Source organism: Clarias gariepinus, chromosome 24 (genome assembly GCF_024256425.1).
Source record: "Clarias gariepinus isolate MV-2021 ecotype Netherlands chromosome 24, CGAR_prim_01v2, whole genome shotgun sequence".
Classification (NCBI taxonomy): Eukaryota; Metazoa; Chordata; class Actinopteri; order Siluriformes; family Clariidae; genus Clarias; species Clarias gariepinus.
In genome coordinates this window covers 6,933,907-6,948,177 of record NC_071123.1, presented here as the reverse complement: position 1 = coordinate 6,948,177, position 14,271 = coordinate 6,933,907, and the positions used below count along the sequence as shown (strand labels likewise).

At 37.4% G+C, this 14,271-nt stretch overlaps 1 protein-coding gene across 2 annotated transcripts; it reads left to right on the top strand.

The window, feature by feature from the left end:
* The first annotated feature begins 309 nt into the window (after nt 1–309).
* LOC128512448 (smoothelin-like) lies at nt 310–13,239 on the top strand. Of its 2 annotated transcripts, none has more exons than XM_053485726.1 (22): nt 310–856; nt 3,772–3,874; nt 3,955–4,074; nt 4,200–4,373; nt 4,538–4,780; nt 4,875–4,997; nt 5,093–5,353; nt 5,446–5,751; nt 5,841–6,026; nt 6,578–6,814; nt 6,914–7,153; nt 7,278–7,373; nt 7,552–7,731; nt 8,273–8,380; nt 8,468–8,725; nt 9,267–9,497; nt 9,571–9,633; nt 9,717–9,780; nt 9,898–10,014; nt 11,544–11,664; nt 11,930–12,081; nt 12,164–13,239. In XM_053485726.1, exons 1-22 carry the CDS (start codon nt 350–352, stop codon nt 12,288–12,290), a joined length of 4,017 nt encoding a protein of 1,338 aa, XP_053341701.1. In that variant the 5' UTR covers nt 310–349; the 3' UTR covers nt 12,291–13,239. The 2 variants fall into 2 exon arrangements, with proteins under 2 accessions (XP_053341701.1, XP_053341700.1); XM_053485725.1 differs by having other exon boundaries at nt 6,896–7,153.
* The last annotated feature ends 1,032 nt before the right edge of the window (nt 13,240–14,271 follow it).

The following is a 14,271-nucleotide window of genomic DNA, read 5'->3' as shown; positions in this document are numbered from 1 at the left end:
TGAAAAATGCATCTTCTATTAGATGGAATTGACTCTATGCAGTTTGAACTAGCATTATTGAAGGTTACATCATTTTTTCACCCTGCTTGCCCTGACTTACCCTTCCCTAATGAAACATTAAGTCTAGTGACAGACTACCAGACAGCACATACATTCTAAAATTAGACCCCTTAAATGGGGAACCAGGCTCTCCATTACTCCCCCCCCCCCCCACCTCCTTTCACTGAGAGCTGAGAGAGCAAAGAAAGAGCCTGATCTTAGCACTCTTTGCTCACTCACCCGCTGGCGGGTAAAGGAAAGACACAAACACCATCTACACACACATACAGTTCCTTGAGCTTGCACTGTGATGGAATCGACTACAGCAAGTGGCTCAGGCACCGCCGTGCTGGCACAGTTCGAACGAGCTCTGCGTCTTGTTGTGCGTGACATCCATGTCGAAGTCGCTACTTTCAAACGAAATGTCGAGCAGCGCCTGGAGGAAGCCTGTGAAGGTGCGAAACCCCTGGAGACCATGGTTTCAAGGCTCCAGGAGGAAAATCAGCAGCTAAAAGAGAAGCTGGAGGCTCTTTCCCAGCTGGTAGACACACTTCCTTGGATAGCGAGCAAGTCAAGTTCCCAGAGGACGCATGATCTCCATGATCTCCATGATCTCCAAGGTCAAACCCAAATCCAAGCTGGGAAATGTAGCCCTGGAACTGCATCTCCTGTGGAGGAAGAAGAAACATGTGGGCCAACTGAGGCATACTTACTCGGTGGGTCTGTGTGTGTGGATTCAGACTCGTCTTCCTCCAGAAGTTCCCCTACTGCACCTGAGTCTAGCACCATCAACGTGGATACAAGTTATGAGTGTAAAGTAAGCTACTTATGAATGTCCTGTTCATATCTACACTTCTCAAAATGAGGTCTGCAATTTTTCACTTTAAACTAAAAGTAAGGAATAAAACAAGATCAAGTTTTTCCTATAACAGCACATCCTGGAGGGTTTTATTTCTTTTACACCACAACAAATGATTTACTTAACTAAAGGACCCCAACTCTCACTTTAAAATTAGTCCATTTAAAGTTTAATTTGGAACAAGTTAGCATTTGATATCACTTAACCTATAGCAGCTGTAAACACTCATTCCTTCAACATCCTTTCTTCTTTCTATCTCACTTGAAATTAGTATGATGCGGGTTGCCACAACTCCGAAAAAATCATTAGGACAAAGTGTCACAAATCACTGGCACTGGAGACTCCTTATATAAATGCTTGGTGTCTACCTACTGTATAGAAAGCTTCAAATCAAATCAAATTAAATTTAATTTAAAAAAATATTTTTTTGAATCTGTTTATTATTAACCGTAGATAAATTAAAGTCCACGACACAAGCCTCTATAAAAACAAAGTTCCTATGGGAACACAAGTATATTATAACTGTGATTTTTATTAGAGCTGCTCTACTGTCAGAGCTGCTGTTATAGGAAATTAAAAAACACCTTCTGACTGATTCTCATTATACTCATAAGTTTGATTGAATTTAGCTAAATTAGGGATCTGGTATAATCTGAAACTCTGTCATGTGAAACCAAGTATAAATAAAGTCATTACAATTTGAATACAATCTTTTTTAAAGTGAAATATTTAAAAAATGTGCAAAATGAACTTAATAATAGTTAGAATATGTTCTGTTATATAATACATAACTTATATTACAGGTGTCATGACCATATGTGTCATGACCATAATTGTTCAAAGGGAGCTTTTAAGCATGGGAAATGTGTGTGGGTGTGCATGTGTGTGTGTTCAGTTTGCAAAAAATATTTTATCCAAATAGTTATGATATAGTTTGTATAGTTTGTATAGTGTAAAATTTGAAAGCATTTAGTTTCCATTAATGACACATTAAGACACATTTAACAAGAGGCAGATATAAACGATAGTGATATATAGTATATAATAAAATTTTCACATGTGGCAGATCTTTGCATTACAGTTACAGGTACATTAGCACTGTATCTGCTGCATTTATGTAAGATGTATGTAATGACTTTTGTCTAGTTGGCTTTGGGACCTTTCCGTCTGATCTAACAGCACAAATGCAGCCTACCAAACTCATTCACAAACTCACTGCACCGTTCCAACCAATCCCTTGATATAATTTTGCCGATTGTATCCTTCACTAGTGACACAATTTTTTATTTTTTTTTTTTACACACGCACAGATTGAGGATGTGGTTCAGGTGCCACATGTTTATCACTCAGATCACAGAGCTCCCTCTCCCTCTTTCTCTTTCTCTAGGGAGCCCTAAAAAGCCTTGTGTATTTTTAGCAGGGCTGATTGATGTCGTGTTCCACTAAAAATGAGCACACTCCTAAGATAAGTTACAGTGTCCTTAGATATCGTCCTATAAATAACAGGATAGATCATAAAATGTTCTTTATTAAAACGATTCATGCACACAAGCACACAACAGTCTAATGAATATGTTACATCCTAATTTTTCAGTTGATGATATTTGGCAGATGTAACATCTGTAACATCTGTGCACTTGATATTGTTGAAAAAAAATTGCATTAGAAATATTACACATATTACACACATGGGGAAGTGAGTAGCTGTTCTGGCTCCTGACTGTTACCAAATAGAGGATGTGTGTCACAGATGTTGATCACCCCTGAATAGAACTTTAAAGCCTGAGGTCATCAGGTAAAGGCTATGCAGTTTGTGCCTTTAGAGAAAAAAAAATCTCTCCTCTAACCAGATGTACGCTCACACATGCCCACAAATGTATGGGGAATGTAAACTTACAAGCCTGAAGAATCACCGCTTAAAATACATACACACACACACACACACACACAAATCTGATACCCAACAACATTTATACCATGTTTAATGTTCTTCTGTTTATTTGAAACATGTGGAGGGGGATTTCACTCATCTCATAAATGAGATCATAAATTCTGAAGGTTCTGCCTGGATTATTGTGTCTGTTTCCTTATCAAGGGCTTTGTGATAGCCTTAGAGTCTTTCACATGTCCTCCAAATGGCTTCTTTAAATTACCCCTAGGTGTAAATGTAATGTTTCTTTAAAAAAAAGTAAGTGACCATGATTGGAAATCATTTAAACGCTGTACAAGTCTCTTAGGGCAGTGTTATGCTTCAGTTGGTCAGGTCAAGGCTCAGCAATATTATGTGGCAATAAACATAAGTCAGCTGGTGACCTGCATGTATTGAAAGACAAGGTTATCACATCTGTGAATTTTTACCTCTTCAATAGCACTATGAAATTTCAGGACTCAGATTATAAAAAAGTGATTCTTTAAGCACGAGGAATCATTTTTACACATGTACTGACCACCACAGAGTCCTGACCTTAACCCTATTGGGAGTATTTGGCACGCGCTGGAGAAGACTTTTACAGAGTAATGTAGTTCAGCTTTCACATCATCAATACAGGATCTCTGGATGGAAATAAATGTTGCAACATTGCATAAGTGAATGAACCCCACGATAGAAGCTAAAGACAGCCCAACAAATTTGAGGTATGAGGGTGGGGTGTGGCTGCCAGTGTACCTACTGCATATCCATACATATGACAAGTCTCATATGTGTTCTTACAATTTTTAATTGCACAAAAAATAAAAACAATGGATAATTGTATGTTGGTTTTACTAGGGGTTGCATGGTAACGGCTATGTGAAAAGACCTGTAATAATAATAGCTGCTCAAAGCCAGACCTGTACCTCTGTTAACCTGTCAGTATCATTTTATTTATTGACAGGAGATAACCAGAGAAGAGAAAAAAGTAGAAGAAAAACAAGAAGAAGATGATAAAGACCCTGTAACTTCAGCTGGGCTGGAGAATAAATCTGAACACACACAAGGTAGCAACCAGCCATACTGATTTCATTTTAATTCTTAATGGTATTAATAATCATGAATTAATCATACATTTATCTTAAAGAATTAAAAGAAATCCCATCACTGGACAGTATACAGCATGCATTTGATGATTGTCTGGCCATAACGTCTTCTCAAATACATCATACCACAGACCCTAGGCCTGAATCTCCTTTAGGAAGTGGTGAGTGAAACATTGTTCTTAGTCATATATATATATATATATATATATATATATATATATATATATATATATATATATACTTACCTCTTTTTTATATATATACTTACCTGTTTTTGTCATTTAAGAATACTCTGGATTGTCTGGATTTTCTGGATACTCTGTGTCCCAGGATATGATGTCATCATTATCCAGTCAGCATGTGATATCTCACGCCATGACTACAAGACAGCGTTCAATCACAGCCACGAGCAGAGCAAGAGATCTGGTGGTGCAAAAGTCTAAATCCAAGCTGATTACAGGTGACACTCACATTCTCATCCTGATCTCAGCCATGATCACAGCTACAAATTATTCAAACTCAGTCCCTTGTTTCATTGCACAAGAGGCATAACCGTTTAACCAGAATAGCAATTGATACATGCAGAATCATTTCTGTCTTCTGTATTGTCCTTTGGACTCACAGAGACGGAGGAAGTCAAGTCATCAACCAACACCCAAACCACATCCATGGTTTCAATTGAAGCGCCCCAGAAACCTGGAGATGCTGAAGGTTGTATATTAAGCCCTCCTTCCCCAAGTCCCTGGAGGAGAAAACATAATCCACGTGCTATTATTACCAAACTCATACCACCACCAGCGCAATTTAGCTATTCAGCGATTGATATCTCTACAACAGAACCAAAAACAGAATCCCACCATAAATCTGGTAGGTGCATACCACACCAATCTCCCTTAAGGAAGACTTCTAGTTATCAGTTATTTGGTGATTTATATCTATGGGTATTGTTTTCAACCAACAGAGGAGGTTCAGGAAGTCAAGACATCAGACAACCATAACTCTACGGCTCACAAACAGTTTCATCAGTTACCCTCTGAAAAAGTCTCACTAAAGACAATTGAAGAAAGGTCTTCCTTTGAAAAGGGTCAGTGCAATATCTATGTTTACCTTTCTTTTTATCTCCTCTGCTTTCCCACCAATTTCCCCACATCTCACCTTGTTAACCTTCCACTTATTTAGACGTTACGTTGGAGACGCAGGAATTGATGTCAGGAGGTGGCAATCTGGAAGATAAAGAAAAACGAAATCAAATTGCCAATACAGACACCAACCTGATCACTTCCCAGATCAGGCAATTAACCAATCAAAACACTGATCTGACTTTCAGCAAATCAGCTTCAGATCCACCGACATCTGCAAAGAACCTTCATGTGGCTCCTTTTGCTGTATCAAGTAAAGTCAGTGCCTCAAGGAAATCCTCAGAATCTATGTTTAGAACTGGTAATTCTTTTATATTTAAAATTTTTTGTAAATATATTGATTTTACCAATGTTTGCAAAATTCTGAAACCATCATTTTTTTCTTAATGTAAGAGCATGTGCTACGGTCAACAGTCACCGTTCAGACAAGCTTGGGGTCCATGACAGAAGCTCAGCAACCAGTCAGCATTATGAACATACCCCTAAGCCCCAAATCAATCAGGTCAACCAATCAACTTCCTACTCCATTTAAACCACTATGTACACCTGAGGCAACTGAAATGCCAGTTAAAGGTTCAAAGGTTGGCGAAGCTTCAGAATCCAGTGGGTCTCTCAATAATCACCACATGACCCCATTCTTAGTGAAATCTCCAACATCCGTTTGTTCTGCACAATATTCAGAGCCCTTCCTCAAATCTGGTGAATAAGCTACATTTCTTTCTTGTTCCATTCTAACCACTCATTATCTCATAATAATTATCAAGTTTGATTTCTGCTTCTTTAACTAGATCATTCTCAAGCAACTAGTTCAGCTCAACATGCAGAACCTCTAACTACACCACCTCCACACCAACCTTTAAGTAGTGAAACTGTACCTTTGAGTCCCAAGCCTCTAAGGTCAACCAACCAAAGCCCTACACCTTTCAAGCCTTCATCTACACCAAAACCAGCAATCAGACCACAACACAGAATTGGTAAGAATAGTCTATCATGTTTTATTTTTAAATATTTTAAAGTGCCTACTATTTGCTCAAGATTTCCTAAGAACTACCAAGACTTGTCAAGAACTGCCACAATTTCTCAGCTATTAACAATGACCTAGATATCCATTTTTTGGATACCTGTGACCACTGGAGCTATAACCCTGCACAATAAACATCATCATACACCTAGATCTTATCCGAAGCCACAAGCTGGGGAGCTTACATGCTTATTACCACACTACGGGCTATTTGGGAACACCAGTTAGCTTAATTTGCATATCTCTGGACTGTCGGAGGAAACCCACCAAGCATGGGGAACATGCAAACTCCATGCTCACAGTCCCCGAGGCGGGAATTAAACCCAAACCCAGGGGTGCAAGGATACAATGCTAAGCACTAAGCCATGATGCTGCATCATGACAAGCTCTGATTATAAAATACGCAACTTTACAACAGCCTGCATCATACAGGCTGCATTATACCATGCTTAATGTTTTTATTCCTTCCCTAAAATCAACCCTGTGTGTTTTTTTTTCCAATAGTCCAGACAGAAAAAAATTCATCTACCAGTAGTATTTATGAGGAACAAGCAGCTGTGATGGAATCTCAAGGTCCTGTCCAATCTGCAAAAGTAAATGTAAATGTTCACATGAGCCCAAACTCTAAGATTAAACCAGCCAAGATTAACCAAGATGAGCATTCTTCCATCAAACACAACTCCATACCATCTCCTCCCACAGTGAAGAAGCCAGTGCTAGATGTACCTTCACCAGTGTCTGGTGAGCTGTTATAATACTGTCAGGATGAAATTGCTCCATTTTGAAATGCATAAAGATTAAAAACTGTATTTTGTCTAACAGATTACTGTTCTTGCCCAGAAAAAAATAATTCACCTGAAAGTAACAGAGATCAAGAGTCTTCCAGCAAAAAGATTTCTCATTGTCCCGTCCCATCATTCACACAAATAAGCCCACGGCCTTGCAAAAGACTGACAAACCACGACCTTGCACAAAATCAAGATGCCAGTCTTGTCGGTTCTCCAGCTGTAATTTGTTTAAACTCTTCTGAGACATCTGGTGTAACCGTCGAGATCAACCAAACCCAATATCAAGTTCAATGTGAGTGCAAGTCTATTATTTTTCTCTGTTTATTGGCCCATTTGGAAAAAGAAACATATTTTCAAAGTAGCTTTAGATTGTTTAAAATTGTTTTTTATCCAATAAGATGGATTTTTTTTTTCAGTGCAACAGGAAATGAGGTCAAAAGGGGAGAATTTCTCCCAGTCTCAGCTGTCCATTGGTTCTCTAAGCAGACGTTCAGATTCACCATCTGGAAGCGGTAAAATCAAATCAATGTCTTTTACTTTACTTACTTTTTAATTACTAATATTTAAAATGTGCACGTCTCCAGATGATGACTTACATCTCTTTTCTTTAATAATATTTCTTCTCAATAACTCGGCTTCTACTCACTAGTCCAGTCTTCACTGGAAATCTTACTTTTGTTCCTCATTCAGAGTATTCTGGCTACTCGTCCGTCTATTCGTCCGTGTCTCAAGAAGTGAGGTCATCAATAACCGGTCAGCATGTGACTTCTGCCCAGCCTATTGCAACCTCCATAACTTGCTTGAGCCCCAGACGTCCAAGAAGACAAGCCAATCACAACACCGAGAAGTTGTTGGCATCATCACAGACAGGTAGTGATTCACTACATTTCAGCTGTATATCATCAGCTGTATATCATCTGCATATCTTGGATTTTAATAGATACTTTATGCAAACCTTTATCATAACAAGTGTGAACAAGAATAATGCAACTCACAGTACTATAGATATCCCGTATACTTTAAACGATTATGGATTAAATGTTTATCTAGAGGCACGGTGGTATAGTGGTACGCGCTGTGGCCTCACACCTTCATGGTTGACAGCTCGATTCCCTCCTTTGGGTCTGTGTGCATTTGCATGTTCTCCCAGTGGTTGGTGGTATAGTGGTGGTATTGAGGGTTTCCTACCACAATCTAAAGACATGCAGATTTGGCTAATTGGCATTTCCGAATTCTCCATAGTGTGTGAGTGAGTGTGTATGCCTGTCCAGGGTGGGCCCCACCTCGTGCCTCAAGTCTCCTGGGATAGACTTCATGCTTCCTGTGATGATGTACAAGATAAGCAGCATAGAGAACGAATGAGAGCTATGAGAGTTTAGAGCCTTATAGATTTCCTTTTTCGTCCAATCAGAGGCCTCAACAGAGTCACAAGGGAAGTCACATATGTCTCGTGTCTTCTCACAACCTCAGCTCTCCATAAGTTCTCTATCTAGACGAGCAGAATCGCCTCCTGATAGTGGTAAGTTCTGAATTTTTTTGTATTTTTTTACAGAACGGAGTTCCCAAATGTGTTCTAATTTTGCTGTTATTCATTGTTTCTGGTCAGAGTATTCTGGATACTCTTCAGTCTATTCTTCGGCATCACAGGAAGTAAGAACACTTGTAGATTCATCCATAACCACTGCAAAACCTCAAGCGCCTGTCACTTCTATGATTCGTATGAGTCCTAAGCCTGTCAGGAGATCAGCCAATCCCGGCTCATCTCTCCCTAACCCCTCCCCTCCACTAAAGGCAAAGGTGTTTGGCCAATCAACACTGAATATTAAATCATATCCATTAATGAGTGAACCTTCAAGTAAGTCTGGTGAGTAACACAAATGTGAAGTCTTCTATTTCTACTCGTTCATTAACTTCTTAACCTCATGATGGCAAAAGTACATTGAATAAAACTAATAGGGCCAGAAGGTCAACAATTTGGAGGTTTGATGTGGTACCACTCTGAACTTTGATCATTATTTTCCAATAAACGTACATCCCAACAGGTTTACGCCACTTCTCAGCATTCTATAGCAATCTGGTGTCACCAAATCCTTCTTGCATTCTCATCACCCTTTTCTTTCCGTTCTCCGTTGCTATTTTTTTTAGTGCAGCAGTTTGACGAGCATGCTAACCAAGACCTCAAACATCAAACATTATCAGCATGCTTAACCAAGATCTTTTATCTGCAAAGCAATGCTAAATAAACCTAATACTTTGCAAAGACTCCATTCTTATTTGTCGATTCGCATGCAAAATTACACTAATTTAAAAGTAATGCACACACGATAGTCATTTAGGACTATTTTTCTAGTATTTTCAGAAGGTTTGCATTTTAAATATATATATATTTAAAAAAAATTTATTAGGGATGTCTCAGGATTTGAAGTCACCTCTCGGCAGCCAATATCCAGCCATCTCATCACCACAGCTGTCTGCTACCCGCAACAACCAAGTCCCAAGAAGCCCCAAGTCCATCAGCAGGTCTAGTAATATTTCACAGCCGAACACTACGCCACATTTTAACGCTTTGCTTTTCAGCCAATCAGCATCTGACGCAACAGTTTCTAAACCCATCCCGGACTCTTCAAGCAGACCTGGTAAGTTATGTGTACTGGTAAAATTATTTATATCCCCAAACCAACTTTGTCTAAAACTATTATCTTTTTCTAGTGTCAGCAGTCAAGCCGTGGACCTCCAGCCCGAAGATAAATACAAGTTCATCTGCCTATCCAGGTTAAATTTATTGATACACCTGAACTTGATGCGTTTTATCTCAGTATGAATTTTATATATAATGATGCTCTCTTTCCCCCCAGACAAGAAGTCAAGCACATTTTCTAAGCCAGCTCAGTGCCTTGATTCCAAACCAGTCAGTGACAAGTAAGGACGCATTTGTTAAACTTAGAGATGTTGATTTAGAGATGTTGATTTCATGTCACACAACTTTCACTGTTTTTGTTTAGTTTTTTTTGTCTTTTTTTTTAATTTTGTCTGCAGCTTCATCAAGAAATCTGACAATGTGAATGGGAAAGAGAGTTCGATTGGATTTCAGACAAAGCAGAACAACCAGAGCAAGCAGGCCTTGTTTCAGAGAATGAATTCTGAACCTAACAGGTACATAGGGAACCATCTTTACTTAAAAATTCAAATATATTTCATGCGTGATATTTTTTAAATAATGAATTAAATGAACTGGGATTATTCATAGGGGAAAAATTGTAAAATTGCACATGAAAAAAACCTATCACCTAAAAATCGCATAAAAAGCAAGTAACAAATCAGGTAAAATTCCTGCGTGAAAATAAATAAACCATATGAAAACAAAGAAACTAGTAATCTATTCCTATGTGTAAAACTAACATTAGTATTTTTTTTTATTAGAAATGAAAAGTTAATAAATTATTCATGTACAAAATCGATTACATGTGAAAATAAATGAGTCATGTAGGAAGAAAACACTTGTAAAAGTTAGATTTAAAAAATAAACCAGTTGTTTGTAAAAGTCACAAAAAAGTAAATTTATTATGTATGAAGAATGTAATATGGGAATATTAATTAGCTAGGTGGAAAAATAATCATTTAAAAAATCTAATAAAAATTAAGTTCTTTAAAAAATCACGTAAATGACTACAAAATCATATTTGAAAGCAATCTAATTTTTTTTTTTTTATTACATTGTAACAGAAGGTGTTCTACTTGCTTTTTGTTTTAAATGTAAAGCATTCATGGGTAAATTTCCATGTACTTTATTGTGGTACTATGACTGCATTCAGCCATTCTGGAAAGGAGTTTATTCTAGGATCGAGAAGATAACTGATAAACATTTCACATTGTCCAATTCTTTTTATTGTCTGAACTACACTTCTGGAAATGTTTTTGGTGAGGACACTACATTACTGTTAACAATTCTTGTATTTCTGGCATAAAAATTTATTTTGCCGGTGGTCGTCTCCCAAGGTTCCCACAGTCACTATATAGGATAGATATCTCAGTTTTTTTCCCCTTGGAAAAACTTATGATCTAAACCATAAATCAGACAAATTCTGGAGATTTTGGAAACCAATGGATTTTTTTACAGAAAATTGATTGTTTCAGGACAACTATTTTTTTTATGCAGGAAGAAATGTGTACATAGTATTGTATGTATTTATTTTGATTTGTATAATTTTATTTGATGCTTTTTAGTGCTTTAGGTAGGTTTGTTTGTTCATTGATGTTTTTGTTTGTCTAAGATATATTTGAAATTCACTCAAATTAATCATAGTTTTAAAAAATGACATATATAAAATAAGAACAAGTACATAAAAACCACCTGTCTTGTTAAAAATAATGAATTGTGTAAAACAAATCAAAATTAATAAATTAACAATTACATGTAAAAATAACGTAAGGGAATCACTGACTAAACAAAATAAGGAATATGAAAACATTGCACTTAAAAATAAATAAATAATGTGAAAAACGCATATATACTACATAGACATAAAAAATGTGTAAAACATCCCATAAGGTGCTTTTATTTATTTATGTTTATGGGGAGGCTTCCAATATTGTTTGCAGCATTGTAATACACACACACACATGCAAACACACACATGGACATTTGAAAGTACCAAAAGAACTCCTCGTGTCTTCATGTCCAGAGATAAGAGTGTGGAGTCGAAACCTAAAGTGAGACGCTCTCAGAGCTTCAATACGTCCAGCGCCAGCGGCATTAAGCAGCTCCTGCTGGAGTGGTGCCGCTCCAAAACCATCGGCTATCAGGTCTGTACTGGAAAGCTACCACTTTTATTCTTATAAGAATTTAAAAAAATGAATTAAAAAACATTTTAAATATTGTGCATGAGATGTGAAGCCAAGCACAAAAGTTTGCATCCCTTTTGATTTCATAGCAAAATAATGCATTTCAAAACAGAATTCCATTATCAATTGTTTTGATCGTCTTATTGCATAAAGTGTTACAGTGCAGTCAGATATTTACGCAAGAAAACAATGTTCTCTCTCTCCCTCTCTCGCTTCAATTTTCCAGCAAATAGATATCCATAATTTCTCCTCCAGCTGGTCTGATGGAATGGCCTTCTGTGCTCTAGTGCACTCCTTCTTCCCTAATGAGTTTGACTACAATGATCTGAATCCTGCACACCCTAAACACAACCTTGATTTAGCCTTCACTACTGCTGAGTAAGTGTGTGCATGCAGTTTTTTATGCATGTGTGTGTATTTGACTGAGACAGTGATATTCTGGCTATTTCTTCTTTCACAGGGCGAAGGCAGACTGCATGCGTCTGATCGAGGTGGACGACATGATGGCGATGGGTCCCAACCCTGATCCCATGTGTGTGTTCACATATGTGCAGTCGCTTTACAACCACCTCAAAAAATTCGAGTGATTGCTTCCAACATCAATCATTCTCATTAGGGTTACAGCCTCTGCAATGGAAAGATGTTTTTATGTCTTATTTGTTACATTTGTCATTTTGGAAATATTTTTTGTTTACGTAGCGCACCAAGCAGGTTTGGTAAGGTATTCAAATGAAAAAGTTTCATCCGGAGATCGCTAGTTCGATTTCCAGGTGATGCTGTAGCCTCTCACAGCCGGGGGCCTAGAGAAAGCTGATTGGCGGAGCTCTCACAGCGGGGTGGAGTGGGAGGGATTTAGAGCTCTCACATCAATCAGGGGCGCCTGTGAGCTCATGCAAGTGGAAGGAGCTGTTCTGTGAGTGTATTACGCTGCCCTTACTGTGCGTGAGCAATCAAAAGTTTGAGAAGATGCGTTCGGCTGGCGTTTCCTCCGAACCATGTGATAGTCTTTGGCCCTCACTGACTGAGTAGTGGCCTTAATGTGGGAGCCCCCTAGTGACGGGTGGAAATTGGATATGACTAAAATTAGGGAGAAAATCAGGGGGAAAACATTCAAAAAGTTTTTCTTCCTCTGATATCACTGCAAACTGCAAATAATAACTTTTAATTTATTAATATAATTTTAATTTTATGTTTCCTGACTAGTTTAACCTCTTTTTCTCCAACAGACGCAAAAAAAATCTAGAGACTCCTTTAATTAATATTTAATACCTTTCTCTTTACAGAATCCTTTACCATATTGAAATTTTTTATTTTAAATTAAATGTTCTTATATTTATTATTAGCGTTTAAGGGTGTATGTCATCTGCCATACCACCCTGAATGTACATGTAGTTAGAAATATTAGAACAAGAGCCTTAACAAAAACCTGTTGGAGTTTATGGGTAGCTCAAAGATTAGGGCATTGGAGTATCAGAAGGTCCCAGGTTCAAAACCCTTCAGCAAGGCCCTTAACCATCAACTGCTCAGATATATTATGAGATAAAAAAAATTTTTTTAAAGTTACTCTGGATTAGGGCGTCTGCCAAATTCCATAAATGTGTTTTTTTTTTAATGTGAGGGTATAAAAGTAATTAGCTGTTCATTCTGTGTTTTCTTGTCTGTCTAATAGGGAGCAAACAGTACATCATTAGAAATGTTATTGAATTTGCAGAAAAAGTCTGGATCCATAATAATAAAGTTTTATTTTTTTGGACATAAGATAGAAATTTAACCAATAGAAAATAAAAAGGAACCAAACACTATATTTTTTTCTTTTCGGCTTGTCTGACACCATTAGTCTAGCATAACCAGCTCTGAACTAACATCAAATTAAAGGAGGAAATCATCTCTGCATGGATTAACATCAGTTTTGATGGGTCAGCTTTTATTCATTACATATGCATTACTGGCATTATGCGGCGGTATAACGTACGTACATGTAGTCTATGGATCCAGACCTTTTGGCTGCTTGTATCTCAGGATGATATGTCTTGAATGGTCTTGAATGTCCTCTTGTTGTATTATGGAACTAAATAGTGTGGCATAGATGATATTATACAGCCGGACTAATAAAAAATTGTAATGTGAAGTCAGATAACTTGGACCATCAGCTGAAATGAGCCAGATAAGATTGAATCGTCAATGTCAGATTGAATTTTAAAAGCCAGTAAATTCCAATTGTTTTAACAACAGCACTTGATGTGTTTCAGTTGTTTTTAGATCGGTCCATATGTGCATTGAAATTTGAAGTTGCCAAAAAGTCCCAACTTACCTGACTTCACTCTAATAAATTAAGTTAAAAACATTTCATTAATCAAGAAAGATTTGTCTGCTTTTCACAAGTATTTTGTCTTATGTATATTTCAGCAAAGTATATAAAGCATAGAAATAATATAGACACATAGACACAAGTCATTTGTTTTATTGTTGCATCTTATGTCATTTAGTTACACTATCCTGAACTTTAAAACATCTTCACACCACCTATGCTGCTTTATGTTACCATGCTTTTAAACTAAGGTTTTTCAC

Excerpts from the sequence above, each read along its gene's own strand:
- LOC128512448 (XM_053485725.1), top strand. The coding sequence starts at position 350 with ATGGAATCGACTACAGCAAGTGGCTCAGGCACCGCCGTGCTGGCACAG. Across the intron at positions 7,154-7,277 it reads AACCCAATATCAAGTTCAAT|TGCAACAGGAAATGAGGTCA; the intron begins GTGAGTGCAAGT and ends TTTTTTTTTCAG. Across the intron at positions 9,634-9,716 it reads AAGTTCATCTGCCTATCCAG|ACAAGAAGTCAAGCACATTT; the intron begins GTTAAATTTATT and ends CTTTCCCCCCAG.